Here is a 27,572-nt window from a genome sequence, read left to right on the forward strand (position 1 = left end):
TAAACTGTTGATAAAGCACCTGCGCAAAGATAACCTGTTATACAGTAGTTTGTTCCATTTGTTTGTGAAAAATATCTGCTGCCTGAGAATTTCATTTCTTGCAAAAAGTGAAAACAAAAGATTTTAACAAGAAGTATGAAGGGGAGTTTAATCCATGTTAAACAATGTTGTGTGTTTAGCAAACATCATCTGCACAGGCCGAGTTTTTTCCCTGTTCCTTCCTACAATCATGAGGACTAGCCACTTGCTTTGTTCTTTAAAGTGAAAACTGGGATTCCAAGAATTCTGCTGAGCAGCCCCATTCCATAAGAACAGACCCACTGGATCAGGCCATAGGCCCATCTAGTCCAGCTTCCTGTATCTCACAGCGGCCCACCATCCTGGCATCCCTCCCTTGCATCTGGCATTCTGACATAGCCCATTTCTAAAATCAGGAGGTGGCACATACACATCATGGCTTGTAACCCGTAATGGATTTTTCCTCCAGAAACTTGTCCAATCCCCTTTTAAAGGCGTCCAGGCCAGATGCCGTCACCACATCCTGTGGCAAGGAGTTCCACAGACCAACCACACGCTGAGTAAAGAAATATTTTCTTTTGTCTGTCCTAACCCTCCCAATACTCAATTTTAGTGGATGTCCCCTGGTTCTGGTGTTACGTGAGAGTGTAAAGAGCATCTCTCTATCCACTTTATCCTTCCCATGCATAATTCCAAGACTTCAAAGCACGAATGCCCACATGGGCTTCCTACAGCCAAACATTTCTAGCTGCTTTGTCATCACCTGTCTACACACGCACTTTTTATGAGTGGCTTTTAAAAAAGTTATACGGAGAGAGTGGTGTTCCAATGCAGCATCTATTTATAGACACATAAACTCATTTTATGTATGTTAATGGAAACAAGATGTCTTAACCCGTAATCTACACCAAACTTTAAGAGGCTTTAATCAACTTTCTCTGACATAGGCTCTGTGGGATTGGCAGTTTTCTTGTATGTACTGAAAAGCAGGGACACGCGGTGGGTGGGGAGGCAGGTGACGGCAGAGCCTCCCCACAGGAGTCCTTTGTAAAGCACTGCTGCCATGTGAGGTGCCCAAGCACCCAAAACCCACATGCAGAGCATCCACAACCCACACGCAGAGCATGTGGGTTATGGGTGCTTGGGTGCCTCACATGGCAGCAGCACTTTCAAAGGACTTTGGTGGGGAGGCTCTGCCCTCACCTGCCTCCCCCCCCAAGTCCTTGCTGAAAAGTCTCCGGTAGGGGTCTTTAGACTTCCTCCCCACAAAGAAGGAACATTCCCAGGATTCTTTGGCAGTTTGAAGCTCCAGCATTTAAGGAGTATACTGTAGAAGACACACCCTAATACATAAGGCAAATAGTCATCTTTCAGAACCTTGTGTTAGGGACTGCTAATATTCCCAGGAATACCTGGACCCAAATAATTAACCTAAGGAGGAACTTCAGAATCTTCTGGAACAGTTATCAAAGTGCACTTGAACACGTCCTGAAAAGCGGCCAGGAAGGGCTCAGTGGCTTCTTCCACAGAAACATGCCTCTGGAGTTCTTGGCTCAGGGAGGTCATCTTCGTCCCCTCCAGTCCACAAGGAACGATGTGGTCAAACCAAGTTAGGTCCGTGCAGCAGTTCAGAGCCAAGCCGTGAGAGGTGATGTGACTTCCGCAGTGGACCCCTAGAGAGAGCGAGAGACAAAAAATGCAGTCAACAGACTCGAAAAGGTTCCCACATCACTGGGATTCTGGGCACTTGGGCTTTCTCTCCACAGCCTCACACTAGGAAAATAATAGGCAGCGGGTGGGTGGCAGAAGAAACTGTTGCCCAAAGTAATCTCACAGTGAACCCTGGAATATAGTGTTTGTCTGGATCAAACTTGCACTGAATTAAAGGCAGGAAAGCTGAAAATTGCGTGGGAGTGTGAGCCACCTTAAGACCCGTCAGGAAAGACAGCAGAAATTTAACTATTTTTTTAAACAAAGGAATACATAATAGCTCTAAAAAGATTGCTGAAGGAACCAACAGAAGCTTTTTAGGTTTTAGAAATTTCTAGGTTTCTGTTTACTATAGAAACATCACAGAAAACAGACACGTATAAAACTCACGTCTGCAAGGGGCAGATTCCTGCCCAGTTTGGCCCTGGGTGCAGGACCTACATCACAAGACCTTTTGCACCTGCGAGTTATCTGGACCCACTGCTGACAATTTTTGGATCTTTGTGTCAAATGCACACACACTTCTAGGTGGGTTATTTGAGAAAGAATCCATCCCACTCCAGTGCCCATCTTGTGGCAGTGAATTCCATTCATTAATTGCACTAATGTCTGCAACTCAAATCACTACCAAAGTCATAAATACAAATGCCAATGGAGAAGTTAGCACCCCTTGAAAGCACCGTGTGGAAACACAGGGCCATCTCATTCATCATACTATCTCATTTTGAGGCCCACGTGGACCAGGCCTGTACAGCACAACGTGCTTACCAGGAAGCAAGGCCCACCAAGCTCACTGTTGCTTAATGTACAAGATCACAAGTGTAAAGCATGATGAACTCACTAAAACCAAATGTTACTCTGATTGTAACACAGTAATTTTTAACAAGGAGCCAGCTGTGTAGCTAGAGGGGGTGCAAAATACTAAGTGTTGTGTGGCGCCCCCACGCAGCATGCAAGCAATGGCTCCAAAGGGGAGGGGGCTGCTTGCACACAGCGGGGAGGTATGTGCAACACTAGTACTTTGCACGCCATGGTAAGGTGCTGTCAAATCTTAATACTTTGCACCCCCTCTAGCTATGCTATTGCAAGGAGCTATTTTAGGAGGGGCTGTAGTCGCTGCTAGCCAGTGTTGAGCCAGACAGGTGAACGGTCTGACCCATGTCTGGCTGCTCACTTGGTGCCTAGCCTGGGTCAGCGCCCACCACAGAATGAGGTGCTCAAGCGGGCTGCAGAGGGAGGACCACAGTGGTGACAGATCCCCCCCACAACCAATACCCAAAGAGCTTCTCATTCCATCTGGCTCTCTCAGAAGAGACCCACTGGATCAGGCCAAAGGTCCAGCTTCCTGTATCTCACAGTGGCCCACCAAATGCCTCAGGGAGCACACAAGACATAAGAACCTAAGAAGAGCCCTGCTGGGTGGGCCCATCTAGTTCATCTTCCTGTATGTTGCAGTGGCCCACCAGATGCCTCAGGGAGGACACAAGACCACAAGACACCTGCAACCTGGTGCTGTCCCTTGCACCAGAGGCAGCCCACTTCTAAGACCAGGAGGCTGCACATACCCTTAAAGACTTGTAACCTGTGATGAACTTTTCCTCCATCAGTCTGTCCAACCCCCTTTCAACAGCATCCAGGCCAGATGTCATCACAACATCCTGTGGCCAGGAGTTCCCCAGACCAGCCCCATGCTGAGTAGGGAACTATTTTCTTTGGTCTCCCAACACTCCCTCCCAGCGGCTGTCCTGGTTCTGACGTTGTGCGAGAGGGCAAAGAGCACCCCTCTGTCCACCACGTCCTGTGGCCAGGAGTTCCGCAGACGCTGGGTGGAGAACTATTTTCTTCGGTCTCCCTACACTGCCTCCCAGCGGCCATCCCGGTCCTGCGTGAGGGCCGGGAGTTCCCCAGACCAGCGCCCGCCCGCCCGCCCGCCCCGCGGACCCACCGAGGGCGCAGAGCTTGCGGTCCCCGAGCCAGAGGCCGGTGCGGGGCGGCGGGAGGGCGCGGGCGCGCGGCAGGCCCAGGGCGCGGCAGGCGGCGGCGGCCAGGCGCAGCAGGGCGTCCACGTGGGCGCGCAGCGGGAGGCCGAAGCGCCGCAGGTCCAGCACCGGGAAGGCCACCAGCTGGCCGGGCCCGTGGAAGGTGAGCAGCCCGCCGCGCCGCAGGCGCTCGAAGCCCGCGCCCAGCGCGCGCAGCCGCCGCTCCTCCCCCGGCGCGGCCCCGCCGCGCAGCCCCGCCGTGAACACGGGCCCCGCCGGCTCCCACAGCAGCAGCCGCCCCGCCGGCGCCGCGCCCGCCGGCAGCGCCCGCTGCAGCCGCACGCAGCGCTCCTGGGCCGCCTGCGCCGCCGCGAAGGGCACCCGGCCCGCGCGCAGCAGCGCCACCGCCCGCCCCGCCGCTGCCGCCCCGCCGGCAGGCATCGCGCGCCCGGGCGCCTCCCTCTCCGCCGCCGCGGCTGCGCGCCTGGCCGGGCGAGGGCGCACGCGCCAGCCTGCTGCCTGCGGGGGCGGAGCGGCCGGCCTCCTGCCCCTCCGGGCGCCGCTGCGCTCAGCCAGCCTTCCAGCCGCAGCCCCTGCAAGGGGGCCGGGTCCCCGCCCCTGCGGGAGCGACTGCGCAGGCACTGGCAGGCTGGGCCCCCCAGTGTCTAATCAACCCCAGAAGCAGCCACGAAAACAGAGTGCGGCAAATATTTCTTTACCCAGCGTGCTGCGAGCCGCTGGAACTCCTTGCCACAGGATGTGCGGTGGCATCTGGGCCTTTCAAAGGGGAGTGGACAGGTTTCTGGAGGAAAAGGCCATCACGGGTTGCAAGTCATGGTGTGCATGTGTGGGCCAGCTCAGAAGAGCAGGCACAAGGGAGGGCGCCAGGGTGCCGATCTGGTGTGCTGCACAAAGCATCTGGTGGGCCACTGTGGGATCCAGGAAGCTGGACAGGATGGGCCCTGGGTCCAAGCCAGCAGGGCTCTTTTAGGTGCTTATGTTTTCCTGCATAGTCCTCATACCTTTGAGTGAGGTTTGTGCAGGAGAACTTCCCAGAGGGTGAGAAGTTCTATCCCAATTAGTGTGGTTTGATTATTATCTGCATGTCCTTTGCAGTGCTGGTGAGAGCATTCAAACACTGAACGCACTGGAAGCTACAGGACTGATGACAGAGGCATCACCAGGGCTTGCGTCACCCAATGCATCACCCCCATGATGCACCTCTTCCCATACCAGACCATACAGAAAAAATTACAAGATCCTACCTACAGCCTCAATGCAGTTGCATCACTGGGGTTGGTGTCACCCCATTCACTTTATTTATTTTAATGTATAACAGTCCTGGTCACCCAACAAATCAGTAACCTGCCCAAAGCCAGTGGCCAACTTGATGACACACATCTGAATCAAAGTCCTGGTACTGTAGTAGCTCTGTTACATGGAAATGTGAGCTGACTCCTGCTAATGCCTTATGGGTTTCTGCTGTGTCATAATAACACTTCATTGGCTCTTGGAACAATCAGTCTCACTGGTTGTTTTAAGTTAAGGAAATATTTGTTACATGTAAATATTTGTTACGTGTGGTTGGTCTGTGGAACTCCTTGCCGCAGGATGTGGTGACGGCATCTGGCCTGGATGCCTTTAAAAGGGGATTGGACAAGTTTCTAGAGGAAAATCAATTACGGGTTACAAGCCATGATGTGTATGTGCAACCGCCTGATTTTAGAAATGGGCTATGTCAGAATGCCAGATGCACAGGAGGGCACCAGGATGAGGTCTCTTGTTATCTGGTGTGCTCCCTGGGGCATTTGGTGGGCCGCTGTGAGATACAGGAAGCTGGACTAGATGGGCCTATGGCCTGATCCAGTGGGGCTGTTCTTATGTTCTTAACTACAATTCCCAGGAAGCCTTGCAGGTCTCTTGTTATCTGGTGTGCTCCCTGGGGCATTTGGTGGGCCGCTGTGAGATACAGGAAACTGGACTAGATGGGCCTATGGCCTGATCCAGCAAGGTTCTTCTTATGTTCTTACATAAGGCAGTTGTGTGAGTGGGGTTTTTTTGGCTTTAACTTTTGATAGAATACAGATATTTCAACATGGTTTGTTTCTTTGCATTCTACATTCAATTATGCATAGAATGATATATACCGTATTTTTCGCTTTATAAGACGCACCTGACCATAAGACGCACCTAGTTTTTAGAGGAGAAAAACAAGGAAAAAATATTCTGAACCAAATAGTGTAATAAAATATTTAATAAACTATAACAGAATAACATTTGAACCATGTAAAGTGAACAGCAGTCAACAGTGGCATTAAGAACCATTATCACTGTCATTAACAAATGGAGAGACTTAAAGGTTTGAGTACTCTAGTTTTCTGGAAATCCCAAGAACTCATCATCACTAGAGTCAGAATTTATGAAGCTCACAAAAGCAGGTGCACACAAATAGGGGATCACATTATCTTTCTGCTACAATGATGTTCTGCCAAATTCCAATCCACTGGGCCTCATGCCCGCTTAAGGCTGATCAGTCCCCCTTGTGCAACTCACCAGTGCAGCAAGCAAAAATGAGTCCAGTTCCAGTCCACAGATGCCAAGTAAATCAGTCCCATCATTCAGAGTTACCAAATCAGAGTCCAGAGCCAATAAGCCAAATTACAGTCCAAGGTCAGGTTCCAGGTAGGTCAGTTAAATCCATCAGGGTATACAAGTCCAGCCACAGTCAGATTCCAAATTCAATAAACCCAGTCAGTCAGTCCCCCCAACCCAAACCCAACCCCAACCCACAAACCCTTTCTGCCTCTGGTACTCCTTATATCCCTGAGGGCCCTATTGCCTTCCAGTGGCTGCAGCTGTGCCCAGGATGCCCAGGCCTTACCCTTAAAGGGGCCACTGCTGACACCACATCTACCTCCTCACCAGATCTTCCTGGATTCCAATACAAGGGGGGGGGGAGCAGATCTCTATACAGACCAGTGCAAAAACAGGGGAAAGGTGTGGGGGAGGTAAGATCTTTGTATAGGCATCACAGCAAGACCAATGCAAAACCCCTTGCACACAGAACCAACAGATGGAAGTGGGGGGGGGGCGCAGATCTCCATACATACCCGTGCAAAAGCAGGGGAAAAGTGTGGGGCAGGTAAGATCTCTGTATAGGCATCACAGCAAGGCCATTGCAAAACCCCTTGCACACAGAACCAACAGATGGAAGTGGGGGGGGGGGGCGCAGATCTCCATACATACCAGTGCAAAAGCAGGGGAAAAGTGTGGGGCAGGTAAGATCTCTGTATAGGCATCACAGCAAGGCCATTGCAAAACCCCTTGCACACAGAACCAACAGATGGAAGTGGGGGGGGCGCAGATCTCCATACATACCAGTGCAAAAGCAGGGGAAAGGTAAGTCAGCCCCAGTAGAGCCAATGGGGCTCACTCCCAGGGATGAGTGGACAGGAGAAAAGCCTGCCAGCGCCTCCTCTCCCAGGGAGGAGCCCGTCTCAGTCCCTGGGCTCCCTGGACTCACTCCCTAGGCTCGCTCCCTGGGCTCACAAGCCTGCCAGGGGCTCACTCCTAGGGATGCGTGGACAGGAGAGAAGCCCGCGATTGACTCATTTCGCCTGGAGATGGACTGGTAGCTCGAGGGTCGACGTAATGAGCACCCCTGCTCTAGGGGCTTGCTCAGCAAGACTGCCACCCCACCCCCGCTTTCCTGGGAGTGAGCCCCAGTGACTCTGAGACTTACTTCTGAGTAGACACGTGGGCTTTCTCAGCGAGCCTGCCATCCCCCCCCCTTTCCTGGGAGTGAGTCCCAGTGAGTCTGAGACTTACTTCTGAGTAGACACACGGGCTTGCTCAGCAAGACTGCCACCCCACCCACGCTTTCCTGGGAAGCGGAGCCGAGCAGAGCGGGCAGGGGGCGGGGCCAGGGGCGGAGTTTTTTTTTTTTTTTTTTTTGCAGTATTCGCTCCATAAGATGCACACACTTTTCCCCCCACTTTTTGGGGGGGGGGGGGAAAGTGCGTCTTATAGAGCGAAAAATACGGTATATAACATGATGGAATTATTAGAGAATACCAAGATTTTACCATTTTTGCCAGTAGTGGTGTCACCCCCCTCTAAGTGCATCAGCCGGTGTGATCTGCTCCCCTGCACCACTCTAGTGATGCCACTGTCTGGTGAGCAGCTTCCTAGCCACAGAATCAGCAAGCGTAAGGACTTTTCTATGCCTGCATGCTGGCTGAATAACAAGCAAATTCTGCCCAAAGCTGCTAGCCATTCTACCACTTCCTGAAATACACCGCACTGCAACAAATACATAAAGGAAGAGGCGCACAAGTGAGCCCTGAACACTTCTTGTCTTTGTTTACTTTCTCAGAGGCATAAAGGAACGGATCATGAGAGAAACCATTAAACCTGTTTGCAAGAAGAGTGCTAAACAAGACAAGCCTCAGCAAATAATGTACAGAGTCCAAACTTGTGACTCCACCAAGGGGCCATGGCCTCAGATGACCTCCACCCTGTATGAGTCAGGACTGAGGCCTGTAGTCAGGATTCTAGAGGTGGGGAGCGACTATTTTTTTTGGGGGGGGGCAATTATGTTGAGTATCTATACTGCTGTGCAAAATGAAGGGATAAGTATGGAGAAACATCAAAGTCCCTAACTCCCCCAAATTTCATGAAGAGAAAATATTTGGGGGGGGGGGGTTATTGAAACACGCATTCATTATCTGTAACAAGATACATTATCTGTAGCAAAGTAACAAGAATTTTCATAGAGTAAAATGCATCTCCGTATGCAATGTAAAATATATTTGTCTACATTGAAAAACATGCAACATATCCTTTCATTTTACACACCAGCACAATATACAGGCTTGCATCCCTGATTAGCAATCAGATGCACCTGTGTTAGGTGAGAGCCATGTGACCTGGGGAGATAAGTGCAGAGTCACATAGGCTATGACCACTGGACAGCCAATCAGAATGGGTCACAAGACTATCTTGTGATGATGAGGTCGCCTATTCTGATTGGCTGGCCCCGGTATATATGGGGGCAAGAACAGACACCAAGTGTGAGTCGTTGTGGTTGAGTTTTGATTTGTTGTGCTGCTGGTTTGTTCTGTGACTTGGACTGCTTATCGTGACTGTGCCTTGCTGTATCCCTGACTTCTGGACCGTTTGACTGACTACTCTGCTGCCTGCTCCTTTACCAATACCTGCTTCTGCAACAAACAAGCCTGTGTCTGCTTCTTTGGCTCTGTTTGGGATCGCCTGCTTCCTGTGCTATCTCCCTACGCTCCTGTCCCACTCTACTATTGGGAAAGCAAGGGCTATCCTCCCCTGCTGCCCTGACAATAATTTTGTACTTCTCAATCATGTCCTTGCTCAGGCCTCTGTGGCTGTTTGCTGGACTTGGAGCCCAGGTCTACCTGCTTGGGTAGACCTGGGCTCCAGATTGAGCTTATAGCCTCTGTGGCTATTTGCTGGGTGGGTAGACCTGGGCACCCGCCCAGTGGGTGTTTTCCTGACACCTGATTTTGCTCTCCATCCCAGTGGGTGCCCTTCCCTGCTGGCAGGACAGCTGGGGTGGGGATATGCACCCATGGCCTCTCCCAGATCCGCCCCTGCCTAGAATCTTTTCCACACTTAAATTCCTGGTTCTCTTTAGCTCAAATGCTTTCCATGCTTTTTCCACCAGAAAAAGGGTTTCCCCAGTCCCCAAGCAGCAGCCATTAATTTTAAAAATATCCAGGGAGTGGGAGCAGGACCAGTCTGAGCAGGTGGAGGTGGGTGCCTTCTGCCAGCCTGCTCTCTGAGGCAACCACTTCAGTTGGCCGCATGGATGGGCCAGCTCCACACTGCAAGGCTATCAGGAACCCATCCAGTCTCCCAGGACACCCAGCTCCTGACTAGAAAGTCAGCCGGTAACCTGGCAAAGAGGCACTTTGGAAAGTGGTGGCTCCCTTGCAGTTAGCAGGGGGAGAGCAACAATCCCCAATCACCCCAACATAGTGTTTTTCCCAGTGGCTGGAAACTCCCTGGTTTGCCACTCCCTGGAGCCTTCCGTTTTTTAGATTGTGAGCCTTTGGGGACAAGCAACTATCTTCTGATTTGGCAACGTCAACTGCTTTGGAATCTCTTCTGTTGCAAAGCGGTATATAAATATTTCTAAGAATAATACAGAAAGCCAGGAGAATGATCCCCATATTGCAGACTTGAAGTAGCGACCAAACAGGCTTCCTAAGCCTGTCTCATGAGCAGAGGCATAGCTAGAGGGGGTGCAAAGCACTAAATTTTGCAGGGAGTCTCACTGCAGCATGCGTGGTCCCTCCCCTTTGGAGCCATTCCAGGCGGGAGGAGCAAAAGGGAGGCATTCACCTCTTCTCTGGGTTTTCTCTGGCATTCACCTCCATTTTGCTCCTGTGGCCCAGAATGGCTTGGAAGAGGTTCTGTACTGGAATTGCAGAAGATACTGCGAGGAGATAGGATGTGGTGTCTGCAGTGGCCCTTTGCTCTGGTGAATCTGGGAAACATGGGATTAAAGCCTGGGCTTTCAGCAGTGGGTGTGCTGCACAGCTGCAGCTACTTGAGGCAACCAGGTCTTTACAGGGATAGAAGCAGCACCTGGAGTAGCAGGAGTGTGTGAGTGTAGAAGGAAGGAGCTTGGAGGAAAAAGGGATGGCTGAACTAAATGAATGGGGACTGGTGTGTCATGCCCAGGAGCTGCTGGGAAGCAAGGTGTTGCTGCAGTGGCTGGAGAAGCTGCTGGTAGGAGAGCAGAGGAAGGAGGAACGCTGCAGGCTGACCAGGTGAGCAACCCTAGCGGTGGGGTCCAGCAGTGCTTTCTGCAGAAATGGGGGCTATTCTGAGTGAACTAATTAGCTGAAAGTGGGCATAAGTTTGTAGACCAAGCTTGGAAAGCAAATTTGGCAAAACAGGTGCTGTTTGCATGCTGCAGTGAGGCTCCCTGCAAAGCCGCATGCTTTGCAACCCTCCAGCTATGGCACTGCTTGTGAGTGTGTGGCCGAGGCAAGATTTGGATTGGGGCCTTTCTGGCTCCCAGTTCTGTTTCTTAGCCCTAATGCTACACTAACTCTGAGATTTGTAAGCTCTTCCACTTCAGCCTGCTTCATTTTTCTCCTCTCTCTCTTATGTGTGTTTGTTTACTATCCAGTCATTTCCTTCTTTCCTGAGGAGGCATCACAGTTATTTCTCAACATCAAAGGCCAATCTTTTTCCTTTGGGATTGCTGACAGCAGGAAGACGATGTGAGGAGCAGGCCAGGCTTCAGAAAGGGGAACATCCAACTTTGCTGCTGTCACCTGACTCATTGCAAATATCCCACTTTTCATGCGGAAGAAAGACCTGAGAAAGTTCCCCCCCCCCTGCCCAGGTACAGGCAGGTCAATACAAAAAATGTGCACCCAGCAGCGACTAACAGGCTCCACAGTCCTGCATGCCTTGGACAGCTCTATATACATCTGAATATTTTGTTTGTGTGTTTTGTGTGAACAGAAGTGGCACAACAGAGTAGCTGAGATTCCACCTAGTTGGCCAGCTGTTGGTAGCTGGTCTGGACTGTCCCTTCTCCAGGTTGTCCCTGTCCAACTTAACAGGGCCAGACTAGAGACAGCTGCATTGGCATCCTTGCCCTGTCATGACCTTCAGCCAGTGTCTCTCAGCCTTGGCTACCACACAGGGTTTTTGCCTGGATAAGGTGGGGATGGGGACCCATACTATGAGTTCCTTGGAGGAAGAACAGATTACGAGCATAATACGATGAAGGGATCAGTTAAATGATCAGCATTCCATGATCTTGCACGTGTGCTCTGGGGCAATTCTGGATCAGAAAAGACTTGGGGGCAAATCCTATCCAATTTGCCAGTGCCGGTGCAACTGTGCCACTGGGGTGTGCACTGCATCCTGTGGTGGGGAGGCAGTCACAGAGGCCTCCTCAAGATATGGGAACATTTGTTCCCTTATCTCAGGGCTGCTTTATGGCTGCACCAGTGCTGGAAAGCTGGATAGGATTGGGCCCTGAGTCTTGAGTGCAGTGCAGGTTCACCCCCTCAGCAGTTCAATATGGGTGACATGAGGCACCTTCCTGAAAAAAAGATAAACCCAGAACGCCCATGATCCAGGGAGCAAGCAAGGTTGTGTGCTGACCAAATTCAGGCTGCAGCCAAGTCTGCCTTCCACTGTCCCAGCGGCGGCACTTCCTGGCTGACTTCCTTAATGGTCCCAGCAGTGTGTGAAGATGAGAAGACAGACGCAGATGATAATGTCCTGGTGTTTCCTCTCTTTCCATCACCGTCTCGGGAATGCAGTTTTGGGTCAGCACATACGTAAACGGAGCTGGCGTCTTCCTGGTTAGGAAGCAAACACAGCAGATCTTGCAAGGAATCCACGACTCGGTGACTGAATGACCCCCAAGAAGCAGAACTGTCATATCCTGACTTTTCAAAACAACTTTTAAAATCAGATGGCACCAACCCACTACCTTTTGTTTCAGAGTCTGAATTTGAGATAGTTGTTCCATAAACGGAGCAGGGGGCACTTGTGCATATGTTTGAGCAAGAACAGCTGGCAGAAACTTGTGATGCGTCTGGAGATGGCATTTCCCAGGCTAAGCCAAGCTTCCAGGAATGCAGGAATTCCAGGAATGCTCTCCACTGTCCTTCCTCTCCCCAGAGCACTTCTAATTGCAGTGGTGTCAGTCACAATGTGCAGGAGAAGACTGTGTGGACTGGGTTGGTAAGAGATAACAGCCATATATTGCTGGATGGAGCCCTGGCTGTCTGGGAGTTGGTGATCTTGATGGGCAAGATGCTGTTTTAGATTATTTCTGTCTACAACTTCCTGGCACAATGGGGCAGCGATCTCAATTTTTCAGAACCTATATGTAGAGCTGCAGTGTTTGATCAGCTAATTAATTATTCATTGATTTAAAAACTTTCACAAACTAAGGGCCCAATTCTGTCCAACTTTCCAGCACTGATGCAGCTGTGACAACAGGGCATGCGCTGCACACTGTGATGGGGGGCAGTCATGGAGACCTCCTCAAGTTAGGAAATGTTTGCTCCTTTGGGGCTGCATCAGTACTGGAAAATGAGTTAAGACTGGGCTGAGTTTTGTTAAGAAATACAATTTTCTACAAAGATTTTGTTGTTGTTGTTTAAAACACCGACTAAAGCCATAGGGCCAATTAAATGGGCATACTTCTAAAAATTATGAGTAATAGGTGCTAGTGTAATGTAATTAAGAGACTAATGGCCAACCTTGTGGATATTTACAACAGTAGGACAGCCCTGCTGGATCAGGTCATAGGCCCATCTAGTCCAGCTTCCTGTATCTCACAGGTGTATTTCACAGGACTAGTATCCCACTGGTGTAAAAGGCCCTGCAATGGAGCAAGAATTGCATCACTGCCAGGCCATTTGAGGCTGTGGACCCAGGCAGCGCCAGGGCAGATACGCTGGTACAGAAGGGGGCGGAAGTTTGTGCCCAGGGAGCTAGGAGGAGAATAGGAAGAGTAACTGGGTAAGGAGAGGGAGGAATTGGGCATGTCAAGGGCATAAGAACATAAGAACATAAGAACAGCCCCACTGGATCAGGCCGTAGGCCCATCTAGTCCAGCTTCCTGTATCTCACAGCGGCCCACCAAATGCCCCAGGGAGCACACCAGATAACAAGAGACCTCATCCTGGTGCTCTCCCCTACATCTGGCATTCTGACTTAACCCATTCCTAAAATCAGGAGGTTGCGCATACACATCATGGCTTGTACCCCATAATGGATTTTTCCTCCAGAAACTCGTCCAATCCCCTTTTAAAGGCGTCTAGGCTAGACGCCAGCACCACATCCTGTGGCAAGGAGTTCCACAGACCGACCACGCGCTGAGTAAAGAAATATTTTCTTTTGTCTGTCCTAACCCGCCCAACAATCAATTTTAGTGGATGTCCCCTGGTTCTGGTATTATGTGAGAGTGTAAAGAGCATCTCCCTATCCACTCTGTCCATCCCCTGCATAATTTTGTATGTCTCAAAATGGGATGGATCCAGTGACTTTCACCAGCTCCTATTTCCCATTTTGCAACCCAGCATACCCCCAGCTCACCGTAGACCTGCACCAGCAAAAAAAGTGGTGCAGGTCCCAGGAGACCTATAGAGGATCAGAAGGCAAGTAAAACATTTTTATTAACCTCCTGCAGGTAAGTATTGACCTATCAACTCCTTTGGTGCAGCTGCATGCTGTAACACGGCTGTCAATGAGGAATCAGGAACTCTGGGCTCAAATCTTGCCTCTGGCACAAACTTAGCAGGCAGCTGGCAGCAAGCCACCAGGCCCCAGCTCTCCCCCCCCCCCCAGCAACAGTGGGACAAGAATACCTGACTCACCTTCTGTACTTACAGGATGACAATAAGATAATACACGAGGCACTTTGCACATTAGAATATTGTCCCTATGCAAACCAAGTTTTGTGTGTGTGTGTGTGTGTGTGCGCGCGCGCACACACGCATTTTTGATAGGATTATGCAGGGGCAGGGAGGGATAAATTCCCTTCTTTCTGCCTTGCTGTCTTGATGAAAGGTATTTTAAATGAAAAATGCACACGTACACAAGCAGGGCCAAACTCTGTGGGTAATATAAAATGTGGGTCCGTCATTTCAGTGCTTCCCCCAAGGACAAAAAAAATTGTTTGAGGGCTGTGACCATTCCATGCAACTGCTTCTGTCCCTTCCCTAGCACTCTATCTATCTTCTCTTTTAAGGAATGAGCAGCCTTCACTCCTGCATGACCCACTTCTCAGAATGACACCCAAAGACCGCTGCTGCTCCTTAAGCAAAATGTGTCACTCTGCATTTCTGAAGAAAATTTGAGAAGAAAAAAAAATGGTCAGGTTTAAAAATCAGTACCATACAGCCTCCTGCACTCTAGATTGGGGAATTTTCTTTATTCTTTGTGGTCACAACATTAAGATCACTCAGTGTTTGCAAGGAACCAGTGGCATAGCTAGAGAGGTTCAAAGCACTAAGTTTTTCAGGTGCCTGCACGCAGCCCCTGCCCCTCAGTCATTTTGGGTGGTGGCAGCAAAATGGCAGTTGCCTCTCCACCTCTGCTTTGTTCTCACCACCTGGAATGGCTCTGAGGGGGAGGGGCTACTTGCATAGTGCATTCAGGCACCTGCAAAACTTAGTGCTTTGCACCCTCCCTAGCTATGCCACTGCAAGTAACCCTTATTCCTTCCACGTGGCCTCTGCCTTTCCAAAATGCATTGCTGTTTTTTCTCATCACGGCCCCAACAGTCAGGCTGACGGGCAGAATTCTGTTCCAGCAAGGCTAGGGTGCCTTTTCCTTTCATTCTCTTTTGATGGCCTCTTGCCATCTCTTGCCTTTCCTCCCTCATGTTTCCTGTTTTGAATTTTATGGATGTGTTCCTGGCCATTCCAAACATGCTTGTTGGTGTTGGAAAATAAGCAGGATGACTCAGAGGCCACCTGTCTCAGACCTTGACTCTGGTCCTCTCTGACCTGGGGGGGGGGGAGGTATGTCCCTTTCTCCTGCTCTGCTCTTTCTGTCTCAGGCATGCTGACCTCTCTCCATCAGCTATGACCAGCTGCATGGAGATCTCACACACCCAGGCAAAGAGAATAGCTGTAGGATTCCCTGTCTCAAGCCCATAACTTGTACCATCAACAGAAATGCATGTACTGTGAATTGCAGATCAAGTATTTTTCTCTGAAGCCTTTTTGCTGCCTCTGCTCCCATTTTATTGGTAGCAGCAAACTACTGGGGTTGGTGGGGAGCAGTTGGGAAAAGGGTCTTCCACTCATGACTCTACTTGAATTAGACCCCTTTTTCCAACAGTTACCTGCAAAGTTTTATCCATGTACTTAAAAGGATGCAGCCAGTTGCAAGCTGGGTAGTGCTGGGAGTCCTTCAGTGTAATCTGTCTTCAGTCGGCTCCTATGGGAAAGAATCGGGCAAAAGTAACTACAGAAGAAGTATTGTTTGCAGCACCTTGTCCAATACTATGTTAGAAAATTATTACTATACTTCTCTCTGCCGTGGTCTGTCTTTATTAACTGCCTGCAGTTTCATAGGGAAGGTCAATCATGGGAGGAACAAGTGTGACAAAAGGCTTTGGAAACAATTTGGTGTAAAATGGTGAAGAAACGGGAAAGCGTAAAAAGGGCAGCATTGCTGAACTCACAGGGGGTATCTACATGAAGATCCGATGGGCTTTGTATATTTTTTACTGTTCTGGCTTCTCCAAAGAACTGTGCAGTTGCATCATGCAAGTGTGGAATTTGTTACCAAGTTTCACAACAGTGAGCCAAGCTTGCAAAGAGTTAAAGGTGAGTATTAAAGTAAGTTCTCCAGGAGGTTTGCTCCTCAGTGGTGCTTTCAGATGGTCTTACTTCAGGGAACATCTCTGATGTAACTCTGCTCCTGCCAAAGCATCTGACCAGCAGAATGCCTTGAAGAAATTCTCTCTCCCTATATTCTTCTCCAACTGCCCTTTAAACAGCTTTTTCCCAACTGCTTTTCCCACCACACAAAGTTCTCCTTTCCTAAAATGTCTCCTTGCTTGTCTCGTCCTTTTCCTATTTCCTGGGTGTGCAACACCGATGCTGGCAGCATTGGGGGCAGTGTGGAATGAACCCAATTTCTCCACCCTCAAAGCACGCAGCTCCCACCACAAGAGCTTGCCTGAGTCTTTCCTCCTCCTATAGGTTCAGCCGGGTTGCTGAAGTAAGAACAAAGTAAAGTGTCCTCAGTGTTCCTTCCTCCGTGACCCAACAGTTCCATTCCTACACAAATCTCCCCCCCCCCCCCCAAAAAAAATACACTCTCTGGGCAGAGGGGATGGGGCAATCCACTAGCTGCATAAAGTGGCACAGAGAGAGAGAGAGATTGGAATGACATTACTAAAATTAAGGAGACACCATTCATAAGTTTTTGGAGTAAAATGTTGGACTCTGACTCTTGCAAGATCTGAGAAAGTGTGCTGGGACTCTGTGGCATATGCAAAAATGGGGGGGGGGAGAAATCTGAGGAGGACCATCCAGGAACCCTAAACAGAGGGGCTCCACAGGAGGAGGAGGAGGAAATGGTGACACAGGACAGCCATCCCTTCTGGGGATGCCACTTCCCAACAGTTCAGATGAATGGGGATCCCTGGACATGGTGTTGGAAGTGTTTACTTGACAAAACTAACAACCATCACTGTGTTTTCTTTGAACTAGATATGTTCTGCCCCTTCTATCTCATCCTCAAAATTAATTCAGTTTTTCTGTTGTTTCAGCTGAACACTTGCTAAGGCTTGAGGGTTTTTTCAGCATTTCAGTACAAATACTCAGAAAGTTCCACTACTGTTGTTTCCCTGTATCCCTTTCCTTAAGGGATTTTCCACACAAAACAGTATCTTGGAGAAGGGAGTAAAAGGTGGAAAAGACCTTCCTTCCAGATGAGAGAGGTCCTTCAAGAGTGGCTGAAAATGATGTGCTTGAAGTCAACCCTTGTCATATCCCGAATGCTAATTAGGTGGCAGTCTCATTCTAATTTCAGGGCAGAAGAGTAAACCCATAATAAAAGTTGGCATATGCCTCAGTGACTGGAGGGAACCGGAGGGACTACGATGAGGCCAGATCAACAAAAAGCTGCATGGACAAATCCTACCACTGTTCCAACCTGTGTACAGAAACAACTGCTGCAACAGCACTCACTCTTACCTGCTCCCTGTATCTAACAAGTTCACTGTGCACTGACATGCAGCCACTGCAAAGCTGACCCATAGCACAAGATCAGTCAAATGGGTCAAATGTATTTGGGTGTGGAGCTGCACCGCAGCCAATGTGGGAATTGGCACTGGTACGGCTGCACTGTGGTAATCAGGTTATACACAAGGACCTCTCTTTTGGCTTATACCACAATTAAGATGGTGGGACTGTATCATGGTCAATTGTTTCCTATTCTACAGCAGAACACCAGTGTGGTGTTGTAGTTGACACTGGAGAAGGACTGGGGTTTGAGCTGACACTCAGCCGTGAAGACCATCTGGTGATTTGGGGCCAGTCACTGCTCTGTCATATGGGGTTGTTGTGAGGATCAGAATCATGTAAGCTCCCCCAACTCTTTGGAGGAGATAAAAATGTAACAAACATGCAGAGCTGCCCCCTACATAAGCATCAGGCAGATGCAAACCTTGCCTCACTTCCACAACCCATAAATTTCCTTTCAATGGAAATAGCTAGTTGCATTAGGCCGTGTCTTCTGACACATCAGAAACTGACTGATTACTTGCAGCATGTGGTACTGTGTGCCAAGAACCAGCTTCTTCAGATGTATCAATACTTCCTTACACAGTAATTGAAATCCTCATCCATTTAGTCAGGAAAAATCTATCTGTTCTCCTCAAACAGTAGTTCTCTTCAGCACTCTGATAGAATTCCCATGACTGGGCCGACTGGGCAGCTCCTAGATTTCATTTAGGGTCACGCGGTATCCCTCTTCCCCCCCAATTGCTCATAAACTATACCAGCTATTTTCCCCTTTCAGATGCTGCTTGCTCCATCTCCAAGAGCATTTGTCTTCCTGTTCAGTCTCAATTCAAACAGTGAAGTGCCCTGTTGGAAAAGGGGAGTGCTCCCTAGCAAGCTTCTTTCTCAGAGAAAAGACAGGGCTTCGGTTTGTCTGGAAGAAAGTTGCTGAGGAAATGCCTGCCTTTAAAAACCTTAATTTCATCCTCTTGATGTCGCTCTTGTCCCTACTTGTCTGTAAGTATAAACTGATCAGTAACTCACTTTTTTCCTTAGGCTTGATACCCATAACACATCTCTCACCCACGACAGCTGCCTCAGTATTCTCCTGGGACAAATAGAACATGAGACCATGACAACAGTCGTATCGACCTGGACAATGATGGACAACCATCAGCGGCTGATGCCTTGATTGCAACTCTTCTCTTGCAAAAGTCACGACAGTTGCAATCTGCCACGACTGTGATTTTCCACCTTCACACATGAAGCATGCCCATACGGCACATTTCCCCAGAGAAGGCTGGATCTCCTCACAGGGATGAGGAATGTACCATGGGAGTTTGGTCCTGAGACAGCTTCAGCTAGTACGTCAGTTGTAACAGAATGGATGCATAGATGACATTGTGTGCCTTTTTACAGGCCTCGGAATCTGTGATAGTGACTGGGGTTGTGCAAATTACAGGGGGCACTGCCGAGAGGCTTGTTTTCCCCAGGAAAGATCTCTGGGCCGCGAGAGCTGTGCTGAAGGCCTGCTGTAAGTTGCAAATAATGATTTCCTCTCTTATTCTGACTTTACAGTCAAACTGCATGACACATTAAGCACATGCCTAAAATGCTTAAAAAAAACTAAACAGCAACCAGGTTGGGCTTTAACTGCCACAGAGAGACCTACTTCTGAGCAGAGTACTTCTGAGAAGATATTTCACAGGCTTGGGCTGTAAACAGCACCACTGAACTGAGACTTACTTCTGAGTAAGGTATCAGAGCAGCTGTAACTCTGGTACAGTCAGAAAAACCTATTAATAGAGAAGCTATGAGTGAGGTTGTTCTGGTTACTGATGATGTCTATGAAAACTACACCTTACATTAAGTGTCTAGTTGGCTCTGTGTGCATATTTTTCTAAAGTACTTGTAGTAGCCACAGATGGCCAGATCAGGACTGCAGCAAATGGAGAGGGGGTATTTCTTTCCCACTGCACCACAGTCCTGATAATAATTGTGCCCCCAAAGGTACTAGGAGCTTCAGGAGGGAAGTTACTTTTGAAAGAAAAAAATTGTGCCTGTATGGGCACAATCCTAACCCACTTTCCAGCATCGACATAAGGGCAATGCAGCTTCTAGATAAGGAAACAAACATTCCCCTACTTTGAGGAGGATTCCATGAGTGCCCCTCAACTGCAGGATGCAACACACATCCCATTGGCACCACTATGCCACTGCTGAAAGTTGGTTAGGATTTGGGCCTAAGTTTTCTCCTCCATGACTAACAGCTTCAGGGGAACATTTGGACTGGAGTTATGGTGCAAGGGAAAAGGGTTACACACCCCCTACCCTTCTACACCTCAGCCCAGTAAAAAACCCCTTACAGATGCTTTTTGAATTAGGAAAGAACATGAGGAGTTCTGATCACAGAACTAAAATGTAAAATTTAATATACGTTTGACAGGAATCTAATCTATTGGGAGTCCCTACTAACCCTTCCTTCATCCAATGTGCAGGTGCTGTATGTCGGGCATGTTGGGATAGAAATCCCTGTCCATCTCAGTGATTCAGATGCAAAGAGAATACCACTGACCCAAAGGAGCTTTTGCTGAACAGTCACCAACATGAACCCAACTGTGACAGCTCCATGACAGCAAACAGCCTTCAGTTAATAAAGATATTTCTTGCTCAGCTTTTATTCTGAATTCGGTTATGGTTAATCATTTCTCCAGCAGCAGTTATAGCAGTTTCAATGCCTAGGCCAAGGGGGAGGAAGGATAAAACAAAACTGGGGAAGGAACTTTCTGCCCTGTTTGTTCTGATCTCAGTGATTGACAGTGGAGGGGCCAAAAGAACTACCAGCACATATTCTGAAAATCATCCATCTCTGTTTTGAAATCAAGTGGCTTGTGAATCACAAAGCTCCAGGCAAATTTCTTAGTGTATACCACATCTGTGGTAGAATGTACCTCTTTGCTGCAAATACTACCGCCTCCAAGAGTGTTCAGAGCTTTTTCTGGTTCCAACTTCTCAACAGGATTGCCATCTTTTGAAACTGATCTTAAACTGGCCAACTATTCACTGTGTCAGTGGGGTGAACATAAGAACAGCCCCGCTGGATCAGGCCATAGTCTAGCTTCCTGTATCTCACAGTGGCCCACCAGACGCCTCAGGGAGCACACAAGACAAGAGACCTGCATCCTGGTGCCCTCCCTTGCATCTAGCATTCTGACATAACCCATTTCTAAAATCAGGAGGTTGCACATGCACATCATGGCTTGTAACCCGTGATGGATTTTTCCTCCAGAAATTTGTCCAATCCCTTTTTAAATGCATCTAGGCCTGATGCCATCACCACATCCTGCAGCAAAGACTTCCACAGACCAAAGAGTTCCACAGGCTGAAATAAGCAGGACCTGGTAAGAGGCAAAGAGAAGGGCATGTGACAATGAATGGGCCAAAGCCTGACATAACACTCCTCCCAGAATGGTCCACTACCACATCCCATTTCTACAGATGCTGCTCTTGTGTTGATCACTGGAATAAACTGCAGGCTTAGGAAAACACAGGGCACAATCCTAACCAACTTTCCAGCACCAAGCTAAGGGCAACGCAGCTTCAAGTTAAGGGAACAAACATTCCCTTACCTTGAGGAGGCCTCTGTGATTGCTACCCAGCTGCAGGATGCAGCACATGCCCCATTGGCACAGCTCTGTCAGTGCTGGAAAACTGGTTAGGATTTGGGCCACAGAGTCACACAAGCGACACTGTCCCCCAGAGGCAAATCATACCCCGCATGGGCTCTTGTGTGAATATGGGGCTGCAGCACATGCTCTGCTAGCCCCACTGCTGCCATGTCCCTGAGTTGATTGCAATCTAAGTTCTGCCTGCTCACTTCTAGCAGGCTGTATGGATTCTACACCAGCACAGAGCAAAAACCTGGGCTATAGCACCACCTGCAGGAACCAGGGGGAACAGCGCCAGAAGCCCGAGCACTTCGGCACAGCTAGCAAGAGTTCATCAGAGGCATAACTAGAAACGCCTGTGCCTAGAGCAGTGACGTCATGATGTCACAGAGCATTGTGATGTCACTTTCGGGTTCTCACTGGAGGAGGTGCTGGTGGCTTAGCATCCTGTGTTCCTTCTCTTGTGAAGCCTCCGCAGGAAAAACGGGAAGTGAAGCCGCCAGCGCTGCTGCCTCCTCCAGGGAGAACCTGGAAGTGACTGCTTTACACATTGCACCCCCCTTGGTGTAATGCTGGGGGCAGCTGCCTCTCAGGCTCCCTCATAATTATACCTCTATTCTTCATGACAAAGTCCAAAGTCTGTCAAGATTTTTCAATACACATGACACAGCGTCCAAGAAACACCCAACACGCATTCCTCCAAAACTCTTCTTCTATAAAGGGCTTCTTGGTTTAGCACAGTGTTTCTAACATAAGAACATAAGAAGAGCGCTGCTGGATCAGGTCAAGCAGTGGAATGGGTACCACCAGTATTAGAGCTACAAAGCATACATTTTGCATGCTCGAAAAAGCCCTTCTGTCCATCCTGAGCCTCTTACTTGCAGACTTGTGCACAGTCTTACTAATAAGTAGTAATAATACTTTCATGCAGTGGCGTAGCTAGAGGGGATACAAACTACTGCAGCATGCAGGCAGCCATTCCGGGCAGTGGGAGCAAAACAGAGACATAGGCCTGGCTCTGAAGGGGAGGGGCCACTTGCATGCCGCAGTGAGGCTCCTGCAAAACTTAGTGCTTTGCACCTCCTCTAGCTACGCCACTGCTTTCATGCCCTACTTGTGAGCTTCCTAAATGCATCTGGCCGGTCGCTGTTGGAAACAGTAGACTAGGCAAACCTTTGCCCCAAGCCTGTCAGGTCCTTCTTATGTTCAGCTCCGCAGTCACATCCGAAAGAAGGATGCGATTCTCCTTCAAACCTCAAGGGGTCTTCAGCACCCTGGACAGTTCCCAATTCTTGCCCCCCCCCCCCCCCAGCAGTGGCATGATGAGCCCTTCGAGATGCCTGGCCCTGGGCAAAAGGGTCCAGATTTTCAGCAGTCTGGCTACCTGCCTGGTTTGAACCTGAATCTGCTGTGGTCACCTTGGTGGGTGATCTACAGTGGGACGTAGACAGGGCCCCCCCCCTGTCTACCCCGGTCTGTGAACCTCTTGCTGCTCTGGATCCCTCAGCAGCTTTCTGCCTTCAACCAGCGAGCCTTCTGGTTTGCTTAGCCAGGCTAGATGCACTTTTTTGTGATTCAGGTCTGACACGGGGAGACTTCTAGCAACCACCTAGTGCCAAGCGCTCACTCCCTTCCTGTCTCAATCCGTTTAACGTGCAGCCTTGTGGGGCAAGACTTGGTAGATCTAGTCCGCTGCCACCAGCCCAAGAGATCCAGTTCCCAGAGGGTTTTCCCTCCCCAAGAACGCTGTTTAGGGTTGTTACGATAGCACCTGCAGAGCAGGCAGGCTGACAAATCCCCTGATCCCAGAACACAGCAGAGGTTTGAAGCCAAAAGGTTTTATTAACAGATGAGAAAAAACAACGTAAAGAGGCTTGGTTCCTCACACAGGTTAACAGCCCCTGAATGGTGCTGGCTCTGCAGGGAAGCCTCACACACGCAGGCCCTGCTGCACAAGGCCGACCCTGGATCCCTCTCAGCCTGGACCGAGCTGAGGGGACAAGAGATCCCAACGTCTTGGGAGGGGGGTGGACACACAGACAGACCTGGCTGACACCTGGCTCCTTTCTATGTCCCTGGGGCTCTCCCCAGCAGCCTTCCACTCTGCTCCCCAGAGAGTGGCTCTCCCTGCCTGGCCCAGTCTGAAGAACACAGGAGAGAGAGAGAGAGAGAGAGAGAGAGAGAGAGAGAGAGAGAGAGAGAGAGAGAGAGAGAGAGAGAGAGAATCTCCTCAAGTCTGGTGAACTTTACCCTGGCCCTGCCTCCCTGGCTCTTTGCTTGTCTGGCTCCCCTTAGAACCTGCAGCCCCTCAGAAGTGGAAGGGAAAATCCTCCACAATGAAATACAGATGTTAACCATTTCATCAGGAGGGTCAGGAGGTCTGGTCTAGAGGGTTGAGCCTCCATTTGCCTGAAGATAACATGCACAGGTCGCCAGTTCGAGGCCACGGGCACCGTGCGACCTTGAAGCAGCTGACAAGCTGAGCTGAGTTATTCCATCTGCTCTGAGCATGGGAGGATGGAGGCCAGAACGTTGCGACCAGATCAAGAAAGTAACACCTGAATGCTGTGGTTCTTGAAAGATAGAACCTTCTTTCAATTGTAAAAATCCCTGTGGGGATTTAAATAGCCTGCCTATGTAAACCGCCTTGAATAAAGTCTTGAATAAAGGCCAAGAAAGGCAGTATATAAATACCTGTATTAATTATTATCAGTGCTTTTTTGTAAAAAAAAAAAGTGCAGGAACTCACAACTTGTTAATCTTTTATTTATTTATTTATTTTTAAACTGAACTTTGAGGAGTTTTGCAGCCTCAACTGGCCCCCCTTTAGGCAACTGGCAACCAACCTTCATATTTTGCAGCCATGGAGCACCTCCCCTCCTAAAAAAAAAAAATTACTTCCTCATAGGGATTTGAACCCCTCCACAGACCAACACTTTAACACTTGAGCCATAAGAACTCTTAGACTCAGAGTGTTTGGAACTAATACTTGAGGCGCTGATGGCCACCAGCTGGGCTCAAGACCTTATATATTAGTTCTGAGCACTTTGACTACAGGCTTCCCTATAGCCCAATGGAGAGAGTGCTGGGCTGTGGAACACGTGGTTTGAATCCCTCCCTAGCCCTCAGGTTAAAAAAAAAAAAAAGGTGGAGCACAAGGTCAGAGCCTGGGGTGCCAAAAAAAAAAAAGTGGAGCACGAGGTCAGAGGTTCGAATCCCTCCCTCAGTGAAAGGGGCAAAAAGAGGTCCGGAACGCAGTTCCGGTGTGTTATATTACAAAAAAAAGCCCTTATTATTATTATTACGTTCTTCAACACGAAGCCCCAACATAGAGTCTCTTGGAGACACCCAAGATCAAAGCACTGGCACCAGCTTGACTTGATTCTCTCCAGACGCTCCAGCCTTCCCAGCATCAAGATCACACGCAGTTATCAGGGTGCTGCCTGCGACACTGACCACTCCCTGGTGTGCAGCAGAGTGAAACTGCAAACAAAGCGACTGTACCACACGCAAAAGGAAGGAAGACCTCGCATTGATACCAGCAAGACCCGGGAACAGAGAAAAGTGGAGGAATTTGCATGAACGCTTGAGGAATCTCTTCCAGGCCCGGTCGATGCAAATGCATCCAACAGATGGGAACATTTCAAGAATGCCGTTTACAACGCCTTGTCCATATTTGGCACGAAGACCAACAAGACAGCAGACTGGTTTGAAGCCCACTCTGAGGAGTTGACACCAGTCATTAAGGAAAAGAGGAGAGCTCAAGCAGCATACAAGGCCTGTCCCAGTGAGCGCAACCTGCAGGTCCTCCAAGCTGCTCGCAGCAAAGTCCAGCAGACTGCCAGGAGATGTGCTAACGACTACTGGTTCCAGCTCTGTTCCCAGATACAGATAGCAGCTGACACGGGCAACATCAAGGAGATGTATGATGGTATCAAGCAGGCCCTAGGTCCAACAAAGAAGAAAATTGCCCCTCTGAAGTCTGCCACAGGCGAGGTCATCCAGGATTGGGCTTGTTGACTGGTGCGAGGTCTTCCTTCCTTTTTTGTGTGGTATAGTCGCTTTGTTTGCAGTTTCACTCTGCTGCACATTATATACTTTGCCGCTATTACCCCGCACATGACAGACGGTGCCCCTGCGATCACGAGTCCTACAGACCCACAACCTTCTTGCACTATAGTAGTGCATTTCAAGGCCAAATTTGTGCCAGTAATGGTGACCAAGCTCTTCCGGAACACCTGGGCACTGCCTTGCCTTGGCCTTCCCCATTCTCACCCGCTTCCCGCTTCCTGCACAGGGTCCGGCTGCCATTCGGCACCTGCCTCCAGAGCCTGCACCCATTAATGGAGACGGCCCAGCTGGAGGACACAAACAAGGAGCAGAATTCGGGAACAAGGAGCTGCATCCAGAACTGATCCAGCAGCAGCTGCACCTGAAACTGCTTCCATTAGAACCCCCACCAGCTCGTGCCTCTCCCCAAGGAAAACACAGCCTTAGATCGAGGCAGAAGAGAGGAAGGGAGCTTAGATCAAGAAAATCTTTGTTGGAACTTGATCGCTACTCTCCCTAGAGCAGAGTAGCTGCTAGCAGCTACTAGATGCTGTGTGGGCACACAACACACAAACAATAAAGCTGGAGATTGTTTCTAAACCAGCGTTTTTCAAACTGTGGGTCGTAACCCACTTGGTGGGTCGCGACCTGAAGTCAGGTGCGTCGTGAAAAGTTGTGGGCCACCATCTTGGAAACTGGCAAATTAGGCGGCCATCTTGGAAGCTGGAACTGCATTTACCTAAGCATGCTGTGTATGTGTGTGGCCATCATGGAGGTTGGCAAAGAGGGCAGGCAGCCATCTTGGAAGCTAGAACTGCCCTTGCCCCAGCTTGCCTGTGTGTAGTCAAAGCTCCTCCCAGGAGCACAAGAGCAGCCTGCACAGGAGTGAGTGTGGCTGCTGAGTGTCTCCGGGAGCGTTGCTGGATTATCTTGAGGTTGGCTGCAGCCTCTCCCTGCAAATGGGGGCTGGTTTCTTGTTTGCTTTGCTGTCTCTTTCACCACCTCCTTCCAGCTCAAACTCTGCCCTGTGATCCAGTCCTCCCTCCCCCCACTTGCATCCAGCCTAAGCCGTGCCCTTCCCACCCCCCTCCAGGTACTTAAACCTCAGCAGATCCCTGAAGTGGGGGCATTTTTATCCCCCCCACTTCCATCCAGCCCAAGCCTGCTCTTCCCACCCCCCTCCAGGAACGTCAACCTCAGGAGATGCCTGAAGTGGGGGCATTTTTGATTTTATTTTATCCATGCCAAGGCATCATGAGGAGAGAGCAGCAAGCAGTGTTGCAGCTGGCACAGCCCTCCCTCCTGCCCACCTCTGGGTCTGATTGGCTTGAAATCCCCCCAGAAGAAATTGGCAGTGATGCCACTGCCTGGGGCCTCACCTCTGCCACTCATCCTGGTGAGGGCCCTGTGGGGGCAGAACTCAGCCTCTAAGCCTGGCCCTGATTTTTGTCTGAAGACAAATATGCTTCAGGGGGCCAGTTCGGGGAGGGGGACCAGAGGAATGTTCTGCCAAGCTCCCTGTTCTGAGCTTTGCCTAGAGATCCTATGCCCACTTTAAGGCTAATTAGTTCCATCGGCTTGACTACAGCTAAATCTGCCTGTACCAGCAGGAAGGAGACCAGTAGGTGGCTTGCCTGCAAGGTCCCAGCTCTCCAAGTGCAGTCCTTCCAGGTAAGCAGCAGCACCTCAGCTTTCCAGCACTCAGCAGTCTGTTTAATTAGTCCATTAGTTAGTCTGAGCCAGATAATCAGTCCAAAAGTCCAATATGTGGCCCCTAGCCCTCAGCTGATGATTTCCCCAGCCTTGAGTGGCTGGTGGGGATATATGATCTAGACTAGTGTTTCTCAAACTGTGGGTCAGGACCAACTAGGTGGGTCACGAGCCAATTTCAGGTGAGTCCCCATTTATTTCAATATTTTATTTTTATTAATATATTAGACTTGATGCTACCATGCTTTGTGACTGCATCTGGGGAAATGTTACAGACCTGTACTTTTAACAAGCTACTATATATATTCTTTTAACAATGCTAGTAAATAGGATTTACTCCTGGGTAAGTGTGGGTAGAATTGCAGCCTAGGATTGTTAAAAATGGTCCTGCTTTATGATGTCACTTCCGGTCATGACATCACTTCCGGTGGGTCCTGACAAGATTCTCATTCTAAAAGTGGGTCTCAGTGCTAAATGTGTGAGAAACACTGATCTAGACCTTCTGCCCACCACACAGCTCTTGGTCGGTGGAGCCAAACCCTTGCCCCTGGCAGTGGGCTTCTGTCGCAAACTCATGTTGAGGTGTCGCAAACTTAGGGGGGTTTGGGGTGCTCAGAGTTCTTGGTTCTTGAACCCTAAAGCCCTCAAGGCCCCCCTGTCCAGTAGTACTGCCA

At 49.6% G+C, this 27,572-nt stretch overlaps 1 protein-coding gene across 1 annotated transcript; it reads right to left on the minus strand.

The window, feature by feature from the left end:
- Positions 1-121: 121 nt before the first annotated feature.
- On the minus strand, positions 122-27,474 carry LIPT2 (lipoyl(octanoyl) transferase 2). Its single transcript, XM_066619436.1, has 4 exons — positions 27,398-27,474; positions 25,414-25,496; positions 3,674-4,372; positions 122-1,691 (listed from the first exon to the last, which is right to left on the minus strand). The coding sequence occupies exons 1-4, from the start codon at positions 27,472-27,474 to the stop codon at positions 1,450-1,452; spliced, it is 1,101 nt and encodes a 366-aa protein (XP_066475533.1). The 3' UTR covers positions 122-1,449.
- Between the last annotated feature and the right edge of the window lie 98 nt (positions 27,475-27,572).

Source organism: Tiliqua scincoides, chromosome 3 (genome assembly GCF_035046505.1).
Source record: "Tiliqua scincoides isolate rTilSci1 chromosome 3, rTilSci1.hap2, whole genome shotgun sequence".
Taxonomy (NCBI): Eukaryota; Metazoa; Chordata; class Lepidosauria; order Squamata; family Scincidae; genus Tiliqua; species Tiliqua scincoides.

Bases quoted from the DNA above. Each gene is read 5' to 3' on its own strand.
- LIPT2 (XM_066619436.1), bottom strand. From the start codon at position 27,474: ATGAGTTTGCGACAGAAGCCCACTGCCAGGGGCAAGGGTTTGGCTCCA. The intron at 25,497-27,397 runs GTCTAGATCAGT...TGTGTCCTCCAG, and splicing joins AGCTGTGTGGTGGGCAGAAG to CTGGGCCGTCTCCATTAATG. The intron at 1,692-3,673 runs GTGGGTCCGCGG...CGCTCTCTCTAG, and splicing joins CCGCAAGCTCTGCGCCCTCG to GGGTCCACTGCGGAAGTCAC.